Source organism: Dipodomys merriami, unplaced genomic scaffold (assembly GCF_024711535.1).
Source record: "Dipodomys merriami isolate MVZ:Mamm:240054 unplaced genomic scaffold, mDipMer1.0.p SCAF_97, whole genome shotgun sequence".
In the NCBI taxonomy this organism is placed as follows: domain Eukaryota; kingdom Metazoa; phylum Chordata; class Mammalia; order Rodentia; family Heteromyidae; genus Dipodomys; species Dipodomys merriami.
In genome coordinates, this window is record NW_027206590.1 from 4494225 (window position 1) to 4516323 (window position 22099).

Consider the following 22099-nt stretch of genomic DNA (forward strand, 5'->3'; position numbering starts at 1 on the left):
GCAAAATTAATGAACTTTAGTTAGACTGACCTAAAAAAAGGAGAAAAGACATAAATTATCAAAATTAAATCATGGGATATTACTACAAAGGCTACAGAAAATCCAAAGGATTATGTATTATTATGAATACTTTTCTACTAACAAAACTATAAAATTAGATAAAATAGGATGCCTAGAAAGACATAACCAAAATTGACAAGTAGACAACAGAAATAAAAAAGGAATAGGAAACACAAAGACCAATAACTAGTATAGAATTACATTTAGTAACTAAAATACTTTGCAAAGACTCAGACATATATTTTATACTTCTTCCTCATTCCTTTCATTGAAACTGCCATGACCATTTAAAAATCATTTCGAAATAATGCCTATCATACAGACTGTACATTCGTGATGCCAAAACAAATGCCACAGAAAGCCTCATCTGTTAACTTGTCATGACTAGACTGCAAACACATGTCTATTATAGCCCATTACTTAGTAAGTGTAAAATTATTCTTAAAAATAATCACCAGTGGAAAAAAATAACTTTCAAGAAAGAAAGGTGCTTCTTGGGAAGGGGCCCAATATCTAACAAGAAAAAATGGCAAGTATTTGTGGGTTAAGTCTATCTTTACGCAATAGAACCTCTGTGCAATAGAATCTGTTTGGAAGTAAATATTGTAAATTCCTTAATTTGAATAAAGCTCTCTTCTGATAATCTGAAATAGAAAAGGAAAAATGAAATCTAAAAGCTAGAGATAGCTCTTCTGAGAGTACAGAATCTTGTTACTCTTGGAATAAAATTCCATAGTACAATTTACAGAATAACATGTTGGTACATATCTATTGTTAACTTATGACATTTCCTTTCACTTTATCAACTAAGTAGTAAGAGGTGAGGTCAAAGGGGTGGGACAGGATTAGGGACTAGAAAACTAAGCATGAAGTTTGGACTTTAATTGTGTTAGAAAACGTTTAGAATGAAGAAGGAAAATAGCATAATTTGAATTAAGAAACAAAAATTTTCTGATAGGTCAGGCAGCAGTAACACAGGGAAGACATGATACAGTCTGGACTAGAGTGGTGACAATGATAATGATGATGATGATACACACAGTACCTGAATCAAAATCTCCCAACAGTCTCTTCAGGTACTGTTAACTTCATGTACCTTCTCAAACCAAGGCACAGAGAGATTAAAGCAGTCTGGTAAAGAGCTAAGCTATCCCATCTGTGGTAAGATGAAAAGAAGAGTGTGAAGTAGTATAATGTTTGGGAACTTAGTTGCCAAGACTTGTTAATAGATTACAAGTAAAGATGAAGAACATTAAGAAAGATTGGCCAGGTGCTGGTGTCTCATGCCAGTAATCCTAGCTACTCAGGAGGCTGAGACCTGAGTATCCCTTTCAAAGCCAGCCTGAACAGGGAAGTCCATGATACTTTTATCTCCAATTAACCAGCAAAAAGCCAGAAGAGAAGTTGTGGCTCCAATGGTAGAGGGATAGCCTTGATTTAAAAAAAAAAAAAAAAAAGGGCAAAAAGACAACACCCAGTACAAGCCCCAGTACTCATGGGTAGCTGGAAGGAAGGAAGGAAGGAAGGAAGGAAGGAAGGAAGGAAGGAAGGAAGGAAGGAAGGAAGGAAGGAAGGAAGGACTTAGGAACACCTATGTTCTTAGGTGTTGCTTGAGTAACATTAGGTGGTATAATTACAGAGAGAGAACACATAGAACAGGAAAAGGTGTTCCATGACCCAATCTTGGAGCACTGCAATACTTAATACTTGAACAAAGAAGGAACCAGCAAAATATCTAGTGCTGTGAAGAAAAGCTGGGAGGGCAAAAAAGCAAAAGGGCAAGTATTTAGAGGTGAGGAGGGAAGAGAATGCTCCTTGAGAGACTAGGTGAGACAGATGTTGTGAGATTTGGCATCATGGAGGTTCTTGGAGAGATAGAAAAGAGCCAATACCCCTAACTTTACTTTTTTTTTTTGGCGGGTCATGAAGCTTGAACTCTGGCCTGGGTACTGTCCCTGAGTTCTTCAGCTCAAGGCTAGCACTCTACCCCTTGAGACATAGCGCCACTTTTGGCTTTTTCTGTTTATGTGGTACTGAGGAATCGAACCCAGGGCTTCACGCATGCTAGACAAGCACTCTACCATAGAGCCACATTCCCAGCCTCCTAACTTTACTTTCACTACCATATATAATGTATTAAAGCTCCTAGGCAATGACTAGGAGGTATAATTCCAGCTCCCTATATCGTGATCACAATGCCTGGAGTAGAACTGAAGTTACATGTACACTATGAAATGGAATATGAGCACTAGATTAATTCAAAGGGGTTTGTTTAATTAATTTCAGGGAAGACTTTAGTGTGGCATCCTTTTACATCCAACTCCTAAGTCACATACCGTGAGAGATCCGTTTTGTGTGCTGGGCGAGTTGCTGCTCTGTTCTCCGTGGGCTTGTGTGTTCCCATAGAGCGTTAGGTTATGCTCACTGGTCTGGCCGGCATAGTCCTGAGTGTGTGGCACTCCATATTCTGTGGGAATTCCATTCTGCGGAGGTGGTGGAAAAGGGATGGTAGTAAAAGGCTGAACCATTGCGTCAGGAGTTGTTGTTGGCTCCTGGTTACCCTAGAAAGATAAGAGAGAAAAGAAGAATAATGTTACTTAAATTCTAATTATAAATTACTCTAAAGGTAAATATACAAAAGTCTCTGAACACTTACTGCCCAGGATTGGGGAAAAATTATTATACATGCCTGTACAGACATACTTCAGTAGACACACATGCACACTCCAACTTGTGCCTATTTGTGGTTATCAGATATTTCCAGGACTACATTAAAGTTGACCAGATGCCTTAGGTAAAAAGTTTCCTTTGCTGGGCACTAGCAGCTCATGCTTGTAATCCTATTTAGAAGGCTGAGATCTGAAGGATGGAAGTTTTTTTTATGCCAGCCTGTACACCTAAGTCCATACACCTCCATTTCCGAAATTAACAAACAAAAAGCAGGGTTGGAGGTGAGGCTCAGATGGTAAACCATCAGTCAAGTGAGCAAGTTAAGCAAGTATAAGGCCCTAAGTTCAAACCTGTATTTAAAAAATCCTTTAAGCCAAATTAGAAAAAAAACAAACCTGGAGCTAAACTTGCCTAGCATGGGTGAAAGAAATCTTGGTTCAATCCCAATACTGGGGGTGGTAGAAATTTCTCTTACAAAATAAACTGCAAGTGGGGTCTAATTCTTTAGTGATTCTTAAAGAAGAAACCTAAGAGAAAGAGATAAAATCCTTCAAATTACAATTCACAGCAACTGGGAGAATGCTACTGAAAGGTCTCAGAACAAGACAATATGGACTGTAGACTTCAGAAGAGTATTATTATTATTATGATGATGATGATGATGATGATGATGTCAGTTGTAGGGCTTAAATTCTGGGCCTGGGCACTGTCCCTAGCTCAAGGCTAGCACTCTACCACTAAAGCCACAGCGCCACTTCTAGCTTTTTCTATTTATGAGGTGCTGAGGAATCGAACTGAGGGTTCATGCATGCAAGGCAAGCACTCTACCAGTGAGCTACCTTCCTAGTCCCCAGAAGAGTATTATTAAAACTTAATCTCTAGGTGTCAAGCATCATAGTATAAAGAAAAAATAATCTAGCTTTCGGTCACTACGTTTCCTGCCAGCTATGAGCATCACTTCTTCCAAATGAGAAAATAATCATCTTTTTTTCCCTCTCATATCAATTATCCTTTCTTCTCAGTTTGAGAGGGGATCTCCTCCCTCTAAGAGGCAGAAACTTGTGCTTTCTAGAACATCTTCTAAACATCGTCTCCATGACCTTTCTCCATGACCTTGATAGTTACTAAGTACTAGCTCAGAATCCATGAGAAAGATCTCATGTCCTTTTCTTTTTGGTGCCAGTCCTGGGGCTGGAACTCAGAGCCTGGATGCTATCCCTTATAGCTTTCTTGCTTAAGGCTAGCATTCTACCACTTGAGCCATTGCTCTACTTAGTGCTTTTTGGTAGTTAATTGGAGACAAGAGTCTCATGATTTCCTGCCTGGGATGGCTTCGAACTATGATACTCATATCTCAGCTTCCCGAGTAGCTAGGATTTATAGGCATGAGTCACTTGGCTTCCAACTCATGCTATTATTTTTTTTTAGAGGAAGGTTTAACCATTATTACAACGTTCACTCTGTGTAAAATGAAACAACAAATTTATTTTTATTTATTTTTATAGAAACAACAAATTTATAAAGGCTGATATAAATGAAAAAGATGCAGGATCAGAACACTTAATATCTTAAATGGCCACCACTCCCACATACCCATCACAACCTCACAGGCACTTTTGTTTGAACTGACAAATGGTTATTAAAATGAATATAATTACAATAGAATAGCTAAAACAATTTTCAAAGAGAAGAACAAAAACTGGATACTTTAATAACATTATCTGTTCAAGACTCACTATTAATCTATAGTATCCAAACAGACTCTTCTTACCAGTTTAAGGACAACATATGAAACAGAAAAGAATCCAAGAAGAGATACATATACATACTGTCAATAGTAGGGCATCAAAATGTCTATTGTAAACCACACAGTTTAGGAAATAATATAAAATAGAACTACTATTAGTCCTTCTCCAAATAAATATATCCCTAATGTCTTTCTCAATCAGAAGTGGATGTCTGGAAAAAGAGGTAGATGAAACACTTTTCTAATTTGTATGGAGAAAATTTCCAAAGAGTTGGGGGAAGGGAGAAGAAGGAAGAAAGCTTGAAAATGAGACATGATCTATTATCTATTAAAACTATAAGCAGTGAGATCATATGCGAAGTGATCAAGAGAACAATCTGAAAACAAATGAAAGTTTATGGAATGTATAGAAATTTATAGAATATATAGAATATATAGAAAAAAAATAGAAAAGCCAGCCACTGGTAGCTCATACCTATAATCCTAGCTACTCAGGAGGCTGAGATCTGAGGATTGCAGTTTGAAGCCAGCCAGGGCAGAAAAGTCCCCTTGAGACTCTTATCTCCAATTAACCACTCAAAACCTGGAAGTGGAGCTGTGACTCAAAAGTGGTAGAGCACTAGCCTTGAGCAAAAGAGCTCAGGGACAGCAACAGCACCTACGCCCTTAGTTCAAACCCCACAACTGACAGAAAAAAAAAGAGATATTTATCTTAGTGTTTAGGAAAGTTATGTACTAAAAAATATGAAATGCAAGAAAATAGGACAATTGGGATATGTGGGATTTTCAAGATCAGAAACCTAAAAAATGGAACAGAAAAACGACAGGTTTAGATATGTTTGCTAAGATGGAAAGAAGAGGCTAGGTGAGTTAGTGTATACCTGTAATCCCGCTAAAAAAGATTAGAGAGACAAGATCACATCTCAACCAACAAGCTGGGCATGTTGGTGCACCTTGTAAAGGCAGTAAGTAGAAGGATCTTGACACAGGCCAACTATAGGCAAAAACATGAGACCTTAAGCAAAACTAGCTCAAGTGATTATAGAGTACCTGTTTAACAAGAGCAAGGACCTGAGTTCAAAACCTTCCTACTGGGCTGGGAAGGTGACTCAGTGGTAGAGTGCTTGCCTTGCAGTCAGGAGGCCCTGGGTTCGATTCCTTAGCACCACCTAACAGAAAAAGCCAGAAGTGGCGCTGTGGTAGAGTGCTAGCCTTTTGCTGAAGAGCTGAGGGACAGTGTCCAGGCCCAGAGTTCAAGCCTCAGAACTGACAAAAACAAAACAAAATAATCCCCCAAAACATTCCTACTACCAAATGAATGAAACAAAAAATCAAATGAGTTAAAATATTAGCAACAGTAAGAAGGAAAATGTTATTACCACTACTTCCTAATTCAAGTGAGTTATACCTATTAAGAAGTCAGACACCCACAAAAGTACACACACTGACAGAAAAAGAGATGGAAGGATATAACTGAACAACTCACATAGGATGAATTACAAATGGCCCAAACTCAGTAGCAGTCATGGAAACACTGATCATTAGGCTAAGTCCAAGTTTTCTTGTTATCAAAATAAGCAAGGAATTTTAATATAGTTCTATAGAGGTATAACGGTCATGCATTAAAGTATACTCTTTTATTTACAATATCCAATTAGGTAAATTTTGACACATACACAAGTATCCTCATGACATCATCTCTATGATCAAGATAGGGAACTATATCTACCCAATCCCCCCAGGTTTTCCTATGCCCCTAAAAGCCCATACTATTTTGTAATAAAATCTACAAATGATATTGTTTTTAATGGCAAAGATACTGACAAAAACATATAAGCAACAAGAGGACATCAACTTGCTAATGGAGTGCTGCTCACAATGCCACCACCACCACCACCAACAACAAAAAAAACCACCCAAGCCCAAGTAGCTTATCTAGAGAAAAACAGTCCTGGTTCTCGTCTTAAAAGTTACACACTCTTAAAACCTGTCTCCAGTGTTCAAGCATCAGCTCTACTTTCAACTAAGAATTGCTATACATAAAAAAACTTCCCTTTAGCTATTATGCTATATAAAACATTAAATTGTTTTTAGCCACCCACAACATTTCTCAGAAAAAAGCCTTTTTGGTCACCAATACTTTATAACTTATTTTCATTATCTCTAGGTCAGGATATAATTTCAGAGGTATATGATTTTCCCGTAAATATTTTGGGATTCCTAGGAGAGACGAAAATAATTCTTTCCCCTTTCCTGCAAATTATTTGGTTGGTGCTTGACCTGTCCCGGTTAGCTATATGAGGCATACACAAGCATCTCAGGTTTGAACACAGATGTGAAAAAGAAAAGAACCGAATTCAGGTAGATTAGAAAAGGAACAAAAAAAGAACAGCAAAGGGTCTGCAGATGTGTGTCCTCTACACATGAGTATCACATCCAGGAATCCTTTGGTAGGGTCTACTAAACAACTGGTAGCAAAGTTTCCAAGTTAGCATTCACATAGCCAAGGGGACTTGTCCTCAGGCTCTAACTCTTGGCTTTGACTTGTGTCTCCATTCTCTACCTTAGCCTGCTGGGAATGTGACAAAGGCACATAGCACAGAGTAAGAATTCTCCCACTGGGGCAGTTTTGACCCAACTGGCTCAGTCAACTGAATAAACACATCAATTAGCAATGGGAGATGGGGAAATTGGTAAAAACATTTTCTATGATCTGTGTACTTGCTCAAAAGCAAGCCAGGCTAAGTGAGGTTGTCTTCCTAGAAGGGAAATGCATACCTCTATTAGGAGGTCAAGAATACTTCATGTAAAAAAATGCTTTATTATTTATAGAAATGTTGTAAACTTTTTATGTTGAAATGTAACAACAATTATGTGTATACACCAAGAATAAACTTGTGATTAAGGGTGATTTATTTTGTCTTACTGTGCAGTATTTGAGCATTTCCAAATATGTTATTACTAAAAATCAAAAATGGAGGCTGGACATCGGTGGCTTATGCCTGTAATACTAGCTCTAAGGAGGCTGAGATCTGAGGATCATGGTTCAAGGCCAGCCCAGGCAGGAAAGTCCATGAAACTCTTATCTCCAATAAATCACCAGAAAACTTGAAGTGGCGCTGTGGCTCAAGGGGTAGAGCACTAACCTTGAGCTGAAGAGCTGAGGGACAGTGCCCAGGCCCAGAGTTCAAGCCCCCCTCCCCCCCGCAAAAAAAATCACAAATGGCTTGACTTCTATTAAATTTGCAGCTACATTCCAAAGTTTGAAGTTTAGAAGCAAAGTACAATAGATGAATTCACCTATGTTTACATGAAAATGTCTACTAATATAGGCTAATCAGGAGGAGCTTATTTCACAGGAGAAAACAAATCATGAACTTTCTCTTGGAGCCCACAAGGATAGGCGCAATGACCCTTTTCCTGAACTTATAAATTTCTGAACTTGTTCCTGGTTTAAGGCTTGCAGGATCTTTTGTTCTCATGATGTCAACTGAACACTAATATGTACAAGGCATTTAAATTAAAGGCCTAATACTTAATATATCCAAACGTTTCCTCTCCCTTATTAGATTAAAAGACTCATTATGATAGGTGAGGACTAGCTTGTACAATGTGGAAACCCACATGATACCTAAAAATAGATATTAAATAAACTTTCTGAGTAAAGGAATACTGAAATAGAAAGTCACTTTCAGCAGCCTGCTTTGTTTGGCTGGAGTAGAGAACACAGTGCAGAATGAAATAATGTTGCTTTCTTGGGTTGTATATATGAAAATGTGCATGTGCTCAGTACATACGGCTTCCTTTCATCTTACAAGCGGAATTTAAGAATGTTGGGCTGCTGGGAGTGAGAAACAGGTGTAACGATTAGTTATGAGTAGGGCTAAATTTGAACCTTTACCCACAGCAATCATCTATTCTTGGGGTGACTTCCACATATTGTTTAGGTCCCAAAGTGTCCTCTTCTCTAAAACTTTCATGGGCGGCCACAATAAAAGGGAGGAAAGCATGATGAACTTGAAAGACAGACTTGAGCTTACATCTTCACTACATCTTAGATGGAGTGATTATTTCGGAGGATTGTTGTGAAGATTATATGACAGCAAGTAGAACTGCCTGCTTTGTTCTTGCTCCTTAAGTAGTCTTGGATCCCTTTGAATTACTCTGAATGTTTCTTAAATCAATTACATGTAACATTTAAGCTCCTACTACAGGCTAGTCTTTAAGTGGAGAGCCACAAGGACAAATGTGAAACTGTGCCTTTGTAGGACAAATTTATTAGATGAGAAAGGCATACCAAAACTACTTGATGATATTTGTGCAAAAAATAAAGCTCTACATGTGAAAATAGAGAGAATGTCTCAAAATATAGCTGTCTTCATTTTTCTAAAATCAAGTCTGTGTAAGAGAGGTAATTTTCTTCATCTCTTCTCATTTTTAAAAAAATTTCACTCTAGTATCTCCACTTGCATACATATCTATTACTGTGTGATTTCACATCAACAAGACTACAAATCCTGAAAATTTCCCATATTCACACCAGCATTGTTCTGGCAGAGTCTATTCTTGGCCGTTTCTCACCAATGACAAGGTCACTAGTCATCTTCCTGATGCGGTATGGGAACAGAAATTCTTTCTCTAGAATAAAAACACTTGTGCTTTTAAGTGTTTTACAAATGATATAATTTGCATTTATTTTTATATTTACACATTATGTATGTTTTACATGTTTTGTATTTATTTGCTTAGATAGGCTTAAATTCCAAACTCTACATGCCTTTTGTGTGTGGGAGGGGAAGTAGAAAGAGAGAAGAGTATATGTAAAGCTCTTAGCACAGTTCTAAGCAAAGGCCTATAATTCAGATCTGCTACCAGTGCAGCCTAGATGTCCATGGCTAGGGAAGAAAAGCGGAGGCTACATAAATGTTATTTTGAAAAGATAAGAAGAGACACATCAGATTTATAATCTAGAATCATCTGGATACTGGAGGCTTAAGTCTGTAATCCCAGCTACTCAAGAGGTTGAGATTTGAGGATCACAGTTCAAAGGTAGTTGGGCAAAGAAATCTGACTGTTTAAAGAACCACCAAAAAAAGCCAGAAACAAAGTTATGGCTTAAGTGGTAGGGTACCAACCTTGAGTGAAAAAATTAAGGGACAGTGTCCAGGCCCCAGTACTGCCACCAAAAAAAAAAAAAAAAAAAAGAAAAAAAGGAGCTGGCATAAGGGCAGAAGGAAGAATATTATAATACTTGGGGGAAAAAAAGATTAAAAAAAGAATACTGCAAAAGCATGTCTTCAAATAACTTTTCTTCAAGATGCACACACTCTTTGGCAGCAAACCACGTGCATATCTGGATAGAATATCACCCCAGACAAAAAGGAACCCCAGTAAAAAAAGCCTCAAGGCCAAGACATGCTTGACTCATTCTAGGAATTAGAAACACAGAGGCTTTGACCAGACTGGAGGGAGTGAGAATGGCAGGAGAGGAGGTGAGGAGGATGACTGGCAGTCGAAACAGTGGTATCCTGGAGAAAGCTGCTAAAGCTTACAGCCAAAGGCAGGTATTTTGGTCATTACAATGCAATAGAGTTTTGTGCAGACAAATGGCAGGCTCAGACTTTAGGTTTTAAGTAGCTCACTCAGCAAAGGTAAAAGCCAGTAGGACCATTAGGAGGTAGTTAGTACAATACTCCACCTGAGTGACAAAAACGGCATGGCACAGGCAGAACTGGTACTCTCATCTGTCTTAAATCTTGAAAAGACCCCTTGCACTGTTACCTTCCGTTGTTTTGTTTTGTTTTGTTTTTAATACTTCTTTTTTTGTGTGTGTGCTGGTAACTGGGACTTAAACTCAGGGCATCATGCTTGCTCTTAGCCCTTAGCATGTTTGCTAAAGGCTGGCACTCTACCACTTTAGCCATGTCTCCACTTCTGTTTTTTTTGTTGGAGATAATAAAGAGCCTTATGGACTTTTCTGTCCAGGATGGCTTTGTAACCAATTCTCAGATCTCATCCTTCTTGAGCAGGTAGGGTTAGAGGCAGGACCCACTGGCACCCAGATTAAATCTCTATTCTTTCTGCTTTTTATATTCATTTGGCTAATCTGTACACACCTTTGATGTGTAGTTCATGAAATTCAACATCTATGCCTCTCTAGGCTTCTGATTCACCAAACAAGGGGAAAAATTTCCTCTTCTTACCCCTTCCCACCTCATATTTAACTCTTTTTTTTTTGCTGATCCTGGGCCTTGAACTCAGGGCCTGGGCACTGTCCCTGAGCCTCTCCGTGCTCAAGGCTAGTGTTCTACCACTTGAGCCACAGTACCACTTCCGGATTTTTCTGTTCATGTGGTACTTAGGAATCGAACCCAGGGCTTCATGCATGTAGGCAAGCACTCTACCACTGAGCCACATTCCCAGCCCTCATATTTAACTCTTGTAGTACTTGTACTCTACTATGATTACTTGTTTGTGTACTTATTTACATACCTGTTACTTTTATAGAGTATTAACTTTTTAAGGTCAGGTAAATGTCTGGGTCTAACACTTAATAATTTTTTTAGTGGGTGGTGGTCCTATGGACTAAGCTCAGGGCTTCTCACTTGCTAGGCAAGCTTTTTACCACTTGCTACAATCCCTAATCCTCAATAAGTACCTGTTAAAGGAATTTTTAAAAAGCATGTTACAATTCCATGGCATATAAAACAGACTTGTCATTTTTTTTAAGGTATAACTAAACTGATTTGCAAATACAGAGAGACAAAGTCCAGCATGAGGAAAGAAAAGACAAGGAAGCCAGCTGAAGGATACTATAAACTTTGAAAGTGCTCACAATAAAGATATGTGTGGTAACAGGGAGAGAGAACTCGAGGCCTTGTGTTGAAGACATCCAAAGAGAGAATCTATATTTCTGCTTATAGCAAGCAAGGATAAATAACCAGGCAAAAGAAAGAACAGACACTTGAATTCAGGGATCTGTTTGTTAACTGAGGGTCAGGAAGGAAAGGATTAGGACCACTAGTGGTCCAATGCCAAATGTATCTTAAAAGATCTTTGATTTTTTCTTCCTAGGTTGTGCTTAGTGATTCATTTTTCCTTTTCTTTATTTTTTTAATCTAATTTATAAATGCACATAATAGCAAGTCAAACAATACAGAAATTTATGATGAAAACTGTAATGCTTTATTCTATTCTGTCAGTCCTCTTGGGAGTAAATCTCTTTTAATACCTTTGAAAGGCAGAGGTTCCAGGATTACCTACAGCATTGAAATTAGACTTGTCGGACAAGCACAGATTTGGTACCCAAACATACAGCTCAGTGTAGACCAATGCATGTAACTGCAAAGGCTAGCAGACAAAGATAAGGTCCAAGATGAGTTTGCTGTATGTGAACTGACTAATAGAAAGAGGAGCAAGAGCTGGGGAAACTGGTCCACAAAACATCTCTTCATACCTGTCTGGGACAGCCAGAGAGAGGCCCTTGTTTTCCTTCAAGACTTCTACCAAAGCCAAGTGATAAGCCATGGCTGATACAAAGCTTCCATAGCTTTCAGTCTTAATTCACATTTTTTCTCCTTGCTTCCCTGAGATCTTTCCCATCAATAAAGTATTAGCAGGCAAGATTTTGCTAGACTAAGATTTCTAGAGAGCACAGGTAAGGAACTCACTTGTGTCTTTCTTTTCTATTTTTCAAAATCTTGGTGTCAAAAATCTATGTATTTTGGGAAGTATCTCCAACTTTGTTTTCCCATGATTATACTACATGCTTTTTTCCTGAAATGTTCTCAGTTTCTAACATTTTATTGACAGATATGCTCCAAATACAGTAATATGACATAGACCAATACATGCTAGGCATGGTAGTACATGTCTGTAATCCTAGCACTTGGAAGGAAGAGATAGGAAGGCCATGTATGGTCCATTCTAGGGCCACTATGGGCAAAAGCAAGAGGCTATATCTGAAAAACTAAAGCAGAAAGGACTAGCTAAGGATGTAGCTCAAGTGGTAGAATGCTTACCTCCCAAATATAAAGCCTTGAGTTCCAACCCTAATATATCAAAACCAAACCAAAAACTAAGCAACCTTCCCCCACCTACCCTTATAAATCCCAGGCAATTAAGTACAAGAAGGATTACCTTTGAAGTAGGAAAAGTCTAGGCTAAATCTTTAAAGATGAAAAACAAAGAATCAAACAAACAACAAACAGGGTAGAAAAAGGCTCATAGTAATGACTTATGAAAAAGAACATATAAACAGTTACAAGACATAACACAGGCATATGTGAGTTGAAAATAGTTTAGATTTGGTGTTGGGCAGGAGAAAAGTAGAGAAAGAAAAATATACATATTTTCTGGGGGTTGAGAAATAAAAATCCGGAGTTTCATTCTAACAGGGATTCAAGATGGACAGAGAAAACTGTTCAAAACTAGGTGTGAGCTGGTGGCTCACACCTGTAATCCTAGCTACTCTGGAGGCTGAGATTTGAGGATTGTGTTTTGAAGCTAGTCTGAGCAGGAAAACTTCATGAGACTCTTATCTTTAGTTAAATACCAAAAAAGTCAAAAGTAGAGCTGTAGCTCAAGTGGCAGAGGGCTAACCTTGAGCATAAAAACTCAGGGACAACACTCAGGTCCTGAGTTCAAAGCCTCAGGACTGGTACAAAACAAATCAACAAAAAAACCTGCTTAAAACTGTGTGGCCATTGGGCTATATTGGGAAATCCTTAATTACACTTAAAAAACAACAACAACAACAACAAAAAAGCCAAGATTCGTATCTCTCGGGTCAGCAAACTATGGCTCATGGTCCTAAAAGCTGGTCCACAGATCTGTTTTTATATAAATTGAAAGCTAAGCTTGGCCTTTACATTGTTGAGTAGCTAGAAAAAAGCCCCAAATAATAATATTTAATAAAACATACAAATTATAGGAAGAACAAATTTCACTGTCTATAAAGTTTTGAACACAGCCACATTTATTTCTTGAGGAATTGCTATGGCTTCTTTAATGCTATGGCAACAGAATTGAAGAGTCAGAATAGCCTGCAAAGCCCCAAACAATTACTATCTGGTCCTTCCAGAAATAATGTGTGGATCTGTGACTGGAAGTTGTAAGTCCTTAAAAATCTCATCTCTTCCATTTAAGTCTTGGTTTGTCTCTGCATACCACCTTGCAACGATTCTTATATAACTTAACACTAGGTAAAAGTACATAGTTACAACTGTAATATGGTCCCTCAAGCCTGTAATCCTAGCATTTTAGGAGGCAGAGATTAGGGGATCATGGTTTGAGGTCAGCCCAGGCATAAAGTTTGCTAGACTCCATCCAATGACTGGGTGAGATGATATGTGCCTGACATCCCCAGTGATGCACAAACAGAGCGAGTGCAGCCTAGGCTGTCCTAAGCATAAAGCAATACCTTGTCTCAAAAATAACCCAGGGAAAAAAGGGGTTGGAGAAGTGGCTCAAATGCAAGAAAGCCTGTCTAACAAGTGTAGGGCCCTGAGCTCAATCTCTACTACTACAAAAACAAAACAAATTATATATTTTGTGGATACAAAAATATTCATTAATAATTTCATAAAAAATTACTGGGTTCTATTGTTTCTTTAATATTCCTTTAAAAATAAAATACATGACTTCAAGTTTTTAAAAATAGAATCTTGATATAGAGCCTAGGTTGGCCTTGAACTTGACAAGTACTGGTATTACAGGTGTGACTACAAAGCTCACTAAATTCATCTTATTATAATAAAAACAGTATTAAGAACAACATATCTATTTCTGTTTCCTGAGGGTTAACTAAATAAGGAATGTTATTCTAAATCCAGAAACTGATGGCCATTTGAAATTAAGAGCTATGATGAAAATAACATGTTAAAGTAAGCTAAACAATATTTCTATGGGTTTTGCTTTGTAGTATTATTGAACAGAATGTTTTTAAAGGCTTCAGTTAAATTTTTTGTATTCTACTTTTTTTTTTTTTTTTGGTTGGCTGTGGGGTTTGTACTTGGGGCTGGGCACTGTCCCTGAGCTCTTTTTGGTTAAGATTAGCGCTCTACCATTTTGAGCCATAGTGAGCCATAGTGCCACTTCCAGCTTTCTGGTGGTTAACTGGAGGTAAGAACCTCACAGACTTTCCTACTGGGGTTGGCTGTGAACTGTGATCCTCAGATCTCAGTCTCCTGATTAGCTAAGAGTACAGGCATGAGCCACTGCCCTGGCTTACTTCTATTGTAAATAGAAAATATGACTAGGTTTTTTTTTTTTTTTAACCATTATTACTGATCTAAAGGTAAAAGGCTCTATAAAAGATTCTATCTAAAAAGTATCTAATATGATCTTCACACCTGTAATCCTAGCTACTCAGGAGACTGAGATCTGAGAATCAGGATCATGGTTCCAAGCAGGAAACTCCATGAGACTCTTTTAGCACCCTACTCCCAGGCCAGCCACTGCCCACCCTCTGCAAACAAAACAAAACAAAACCCAGAAGTAGGGTTATGACTCAAGTGGTAGAAAGCTAGCCTTGAGCAAAAAAGCTCAGGAACAGCATCCAGGCCCTGAGTTCAAGCTCCAGGAGTGGCACCAAGCAAGCAAGCAAGCAATGAAATTAAAGTATTTGTAAAAAGTTAAAAACTACATTTGTAGTGACAGTAATAACCTTTGAGGAATTATGGCAAGACTCAAGGGTTAGAAGACAGGTTCTTGCAAGTAAGTTGATGGCATACTTTATAATAGAACAAAAAAATAATACTCTTAGTTAAGTGATAAAGGCAATATTCCTTCATATTTGAAGTTGTAAATTGCTGACAATATTGTATGAGATCAACAAGCTATATAAAACTGAGTAAATTGTACAAGACACTATGTTGAAAATGAACTTTAAAACTTGGGGAGGGAGGAGTTGGGGAGGTGGGGAGGGAAGGGATGGTAGGGGAAAAACAAAGGAGGGGGTAACAATGCTTGATAGGAAAAGTACTTATTACCTTACTCATATAACTGTAACCCCCTCTGTACAGTATCGTTACAATAAAAATATATATTTAAAAAACTGAGTAAAGCCAAACATGTTTTCATAAAAAAACTTACAGTAAAGACACTTATAATTGATATTTTATGTAGTAAGCATAAATGGTAAATGATTCATATAGATAAATTCAATTATTCTAAAACAGTAAAGCTTCTGGAAAGCATCTTCACATCTATGAAGTAGGAAAACTAAACAAATATAAAAGAAGATGTATTTGGTTTTTATGTAGATTAAGCCCTTCTATGTGATTCCAGATGAGAGGATGGACAGCGAGAAAGCAGTAATAGAAACAGATTTCAGCCACCATAAGAAAAAAGTTTCTACTTTTTAGCAAGAATAATGGAACTACTTGCTACTTATGAGGCTGGTAATCTAATGAAAGAACACATCAATGTGGAATTGAATGACTGCAGGTTTGGAATTTATCCCTGTACCCAGGGTAACTGGTTGTCTGATCTCTATAGTCTCAAACAAAAGAAGGGGATGCATACCTGAAATACACATCTTTCATATACTGGCAAGCAATATCTAATATGGATATCATCATTACATTTGAAATTAGGTATGTATGCAATACACTCGTCCCTCACTATATCACAGTTAAAAAAAAACAAATATAGTGATCCCTCACCTACTGGGTGAGTTAGGTTCCAGAGACCCCTGCAATAGGTGAAAACCCACTAAGTAGCTATAAATGAACTGTGATATAGTGAGGAATGACTATCTAATGTTGCTACTTAGAGGATTTTCACCTATCTTGGGGGAGGGTCCTCTGGAATATAACTCCTGCGATAGGTGAGAGATCACTGCTTGTACTGGTGCAAAATAGGTATGCAAAACCAAAAAGTTGTTTCATTGACAGTCACTGTTAGTGGTGATTAATAGGGATGCTATATAAGCTCCCCAGGTTTAAATCCTGATATTGCTGAGAACAGAACAGTCTGATAACACACATACAGAAATGGAGTACACTAGTCACTGTTTAAGACAGCAGTAATACAAGCTCCCTGACCTCACTGAGGTGCTAGGGAGGAGGTGGGGGGAATAGACAATAAACAAACCAACAATTATATAACAAGCTACGATAAAAGGTAAAATTAGTGACGAGTAAAGGAAAATGAGAGTGGGGGTAGGAGTGGTGAAGTGAAGGACTGCTAGTTTAGGAAGGATAATCAAGGAAGGACTCTCCTTTGAGAACAAATGTGTGGGTAGAACAAGCCACCCAGATTCTGTGGGAAGAGCATGACAGGCAGAAGAAAAGAAAAAAAAATGAAAAGGGCAAAGGAGAGAGGAAAGGCTTAAAGTAGGAAAACAAAAGGAATTTCAGGGGACCAGCAAGGAGGTCAGTGTCACTGCAGTGAAACATGGGTGACAAGAGATAAGGTTGGACATACAAGCGCTTGACTACTCAGGTAGACACAGAAGTTTGTTTTCAATGGAAAGGAAACAACCGTTAAGATTTATGCACAAGATTGACAAAATTAATCTTAAATGAATCACCCTGGAAATGTTTTAAGTGAGTCACTCTGGAAATGACCTCTAAGGAATCACTTGATTCCATACTTACCTGAATTTAATCATTCTAAGAGGAAAATGTAAACAGCAAGCTATGTAAGGGCAGGCCAGGTATTGATGGGAGCCCAATAACAAAAGACTACAGTAGAGCAGACTACCTGTGATTGGCAGAGTTCACAGAAGAAACGTGTAGAGGAGATTTGGTAGGAGTTTTGGAATGTTGTGAATGGGGGAAGGGGAGTAGGGTGACAAATCACAACTCTAGCAGGAAACACTGGAGGATACCAATATTGTCAGATCTCAGAGAGAAGAGGCAGGTAGAAAGACTAGGTGGGCACAGGGATTTTATCGTCAGTATGACTGCTCCCTGGGGGGCAATCTGACTGTCACAAATAGGTGTCTGTGAAACAAGGAAAACATTATGTGACAAGAAGTTAACATTTAGACCTTCCATAAACCTGCAGTCAAGAGAGATGAAATTGTTCCTAAGTAGACACTTACATAGATAGATGTGTTTGGTTATTTTTTCAGGGAAGAACAGAAAGGTGAAAGAACAAAACCAGGAATTTTTGCCATTGTAGGATGAAGACTATTGTTACTTTTCAGCATGGAGATGTCCTCTGTAGAAATACAATCTTCAATAGTATTTTGTCAAACACTAAGCTTACCCAATCTCAACTGCAAACCCAAGAGAAAGATGAAAGAAAAGTAAGACAGAAGTGTAAAGAAAAAAAAAGTGTAAGTGTATGACTGAAACAAATTACCACATAATGAATCAAATTGCTCATTTTTAATAAAAGATCTATTTATGGAATTCTGGGTATCTTTTCAGGAAAGCTAAGCAATTTTAAAAATGGCATTTTTTTTTTAAAGAGTCAATAGGGCTCTGGCAAGGAAATGGTTAACCTGAAGATATGAAGCAATGTAGAAGAATTCAGAAGCAACCAAATCACTGGAAAAAGTGAGGGTTTTTTTGTTCATTATAAAGGGACATAAATTTAGCCTCCAACCCACAATCCCCTCCTATCCCCTAACTTCCCCAGAATCCTGCACAGCCCATAGAAGGTGGAAAGTGTGCCAAAACAAACAGTGTGAGCTCTGCTCTGTGGATGGAGGGTGGAACAAGGTCTGGGTGGAAAGGAGTGTGACTGGCAGGCAAACGAATGGAACCACTTTAGAGCAAGGCCACAAAATGGAGACTAAATAATCCGCTGATTTCCAGACTTCACGGAAAATGGTTATGCTTAGGGAAATCACACAAGAGATTCCCAACTCATTTCAGAAAGCAAAAACAGAAAGGATGGGAGAAAATGAAACAAAGCAAACATACCTGCTCTTTTATCTGTCTTTAATTTAATCATAAAATACCCCCCTCCCTCTTCTCTTCTCCCAACAACCCTGGAACAGAACAGCAAACTGGCAGCAGCTCAGGTGAAAGACTTCAGCCTCCCAGCTACAAAGGGGGAGATAGCAGACAATGGAACTGGTGATTCATTACAAAAGAATACACTCCACAGCGGCCTGCTGCCACATGGACTCACAGCACTATTTAAAGGAACAGCACTCCCTTTCCAAACTCCCTTTTCTTAACACCTTCCCTCCTCTGGATTCTGATGGAAAACAGATTTTGAAGAAAATGCCAGCAAAGCACTTAGCTGTCCAAGAAAGGGAGGGCTCTGTCTGTGCTTCGTAGGAGCTGGCAATGTTATGCCATTGTAGAGCACAAAAATCTGCATTCACATCCCTACTGTAACATCTTTCCTCTTTACCTAAAGCAGTTTACCTCAACAATAAATAGTATAACCAAGTTTGTGTCATTTTTCTTAAATTAGGGGAAAAAATAATTTTTTCAATTTTATTTTTTCTCATTTGGTTCTTGTATGATTTTTTTTTCTAACAAAAACAACAACTCTACTTTGTTATTTTCATACACGGGAAACACAGTATTCCTGAGCCTGTAAACCAAATTAAGATGGGACATCAATAAAAAATTCCTGCAACTACACACATGAATAAAAGATCAAAAGTTATTCTTTAGAATATCACATAAGCATTTCTGGTTACCAGATTAAGTTTGTCATCAAATGGCCAAGCACTTCTTATTTTTGGTAAATGACGGGGAAATTTGCTAATTACAAGAAAAAAGCTCATCTAAAGCTACAGCATATTTAATAGCTGAGCATCCTCTGGCCAAATACCAATGTGGAACTAATAATGGACGATGAGAGTATCATCACCAGAAAAGCCTTCCTCTACAAACTGAGTGATGGAAATAGCAGATGTGGAAAAGGACTAGTGTGAAGATGCAAAGAACCTAGATTGTATCATAATGAAGCATATCTGTATATCTCTCATAATATTCTAGTCAGGATACTACATCCTGAAATAAAACCATTTAACTTTGATAGTCCAGCCCTAGCCAGCATAGACAGTTTATATTGAAAAAGCTATGGACAGATTTTATTATCAAGTGTTTGGATTGGGTATCTGGCCTAAAAACAGAAAGCAAAAAATGGAACAAACACTATATAACACAACTGAACAGAAACCTAAATGATACAAAAGGACAGGTAACAATTGGCCCAGCCAGTTATTTCTTTGACTGTGTTTTCTAGATTACTAATAACTGTATACTGTATTACCACAGAAAATGTATATATCAAAACAAATATGCTGGAATACTGATAATTCACAATTCTTTTTTTAACTACCAGCTGTATATTTTTTCAGCATGGGCAAAATGAGTTATTTCTTTCCTTTGGCATTCAGTACCTTCTGAGAAAATTCAATAATTTAATTATTAGAATTCTTAACCACCAAAATATGCCCACTAATTTCTTCTACTTCATTCTTAACATTATAGTTTCCTTTAATACTGACAACTAAGGCCAAATTAAATATACATGAGCATTACATTTAGGATATATATACTTCAGCTCTCCTATAAACTAAAGGGCAATGTTCCATGAGACAGCAGAAAACTGAGTACAAAAATTCCTGGTTTAGATAACTCTCACTGGTTTAAAAGTACATATAGTGAAAACTCAAATATGTGAAGAGCCTTCAGTAAGAGCTCAGAAGGGAGCTGTTACCCTCTAATATTGTCAGTTAATGAAAATTGAATGAGAGCCCCAAGGCTCAGCAAGTAAAATCTCCAAACCAAGGAAGAGAATCAGAAATAAATAGGTAGATTTTATCCTTTGTGGAAATATAAAAAAAGGAAACAATATTTCAAGAGACTCCCTAAGAGGTTAAGAAAGCATATGAGAACTATTTTAATAGTTTCAAGGATTTCTTGCTCATCTCTAAACTCTGAATTGGTGAAAAAATACTTCAGGAGGATTTATTCTTTGAAAATTCCTCTGAATCAGGATAGGCGTGTTTCTCTATAGGTTCCTCTCCAGCCACATACTACTGCGGGTTATTATATAACATTTTAACTGACCAGGATCCAGTTTTGAAGATGAAGCATCTTTCCTGATAACTAGCTGCCTCTCTCACCCTCTGGCGGTGACTTGGAGAGGAAAAAAAAAAGGAGATTCAAAAAAGGGCACCCTCCTTAAAAGGAAAGCACTGTCCAGAGATGCAATTTCCCCAGTCCGAATAAAAGCCTAGAGTAAGACCCATTGAGAGCAAAGGGCTTGAATGTTCCAGCATGTAAATTATTCCCTCAGGATCAATTCCAGCCTCCTCACTCCTTCTCAACCTATATATAAAGAAAAAAAGTGTAAAGGAGCACACAGAAGGGTGAAATAGCCCTACCAGGGAATCTGTGTAGGAGCCTTCACCTTTCTATTAGTCAGGAATGACTTGCTAAAATACAGAGTAGACATTGCCTGACACACTACAGAGGGAGAGAGGGGAGGGGCGAAAGAGGTAGGGGAAGAGAGAGATCTTCCATTTCCTACTCCCTCTCCTTCCAGTGTCTTTTAAAGCTGGGTAATTGTCATTTATACATCCAGGTTTGTTCCCCTGTCAGGAGAGCTCTACCTGCCTAGGCTACCTGCCTCTACCTGGATGCTCCTATGGGTGCCTACCAAAAGCATTCTTTGCCCAGTAACAAAGCCATGGAAATGCAGTATTTTTCTCCCTAACCTTCAATAAGCCCTTTGCAGAGAAGGCAGCAAAACTGCAATTCCATAGCCAATCCTGAGAAGCCATAGTGAATCAGGAATCAGATTTCCCTATAACACACATTCTTTTGCAATTCTTAAAAGGAAGTCATTCCCTCTCCCCCCCCCCTTTTTTTTTTTGGCAGTCTCTCTTCCTACCTCTGCAGTCTTTCTCTCCCTCCCTCTTCTCAGAACCAAGACAAAGAGGTAGACAAATCCCCACCGGGTCTTCCTGAGCTACAGCTGCACAGTACAGGAAACAGGAATCTGCTATGGAGCTGGGGGGGGGGGGCCGGGGGGAGGATGGATACACAGCACACACATACGCGCTCGCAGACACAGACTAACACTTCAGCTGATAACAATACATCTGGCCTTTTAAGAAAACAACGCTAGTTAAAACTCTGCTGGCTATACTCTACCCCTAAACCTCCACTCAGATCCCAGAGACAGAAAAGAAACATGCCGAGGAAGCTCAGATCTTACCTGAGTTACCATTTTCTTTTTCTCCATAAACCAAACGGAACAGATGAGCAACCGTTCAAAGCTGCCTTGCTGGGGCACACCTCCACGGCTCTCTTTTACACCCCTCCCCCCCGGCTAGCTAAAGGTGAGAAATTGACGGTCCTTTGCACCGTTTTCTTTCTTTTTCCTTTCTAGTGTTTCTTTCTTTCTTTTCTCTTCCTCTCTGGCAGTCTCTCCCCCTCCTCCTTTCTCCAGCTCCCTCCCATATCTCAGGCAGATGGCTGAAGGAAGCCCCACCCCTGAATGCCTAAGGTAATTAATCAGAGCAGAGCCCCACCTCTTCCTCCTCCCCCACCCCCAGCTCCTCCCAGCAGGCTGACAGCTCCCAACTCCAGAAGCCAGACTGCTGGAGAGTGGCAGATTGGTGTGTGCTGTGCCACGCATGTGTGTGTTTGCGTGTGTGTCTCTGTGTCTGTGTGTGCACATGTGTAGAGG

The 22099-nt window shown here is 38.6% G+C and overlaps 1 protein-coding gene across 24 annotated transcripts in view; it reads right to left on the bottom strand.

The window, feature by feature from the left end:
• LOC138821975 (RNA binding protein fox-1 homolog 2) overlaps positions 1-22099 on the bottom strand; it is a 245481-nt gene that overhangs the window by 50432 nt on the left and 172950 nt on the right. For 20 of the 24 annotated variants that reach the window (XM_070014449.1, XM_070014447.1, XM_070014463.1 and 17 more), the window contains one exon: positions 2397-2621. In XM_070014449.1, coding sequence (XP_069870550.1) covers positions 2397-2621 — 225 coding nt within the window. Of the gene's footprint in view, positions 1-2396; positions 2622-21298; positions 21323-21625; positions 21878-22099 lie in introns of those variants that run through there. The other 4 variants (XM_070014470.1, XM_070014471.1, XM_070014465.1 and 1 more) reach the window with 2 other exon arrangements.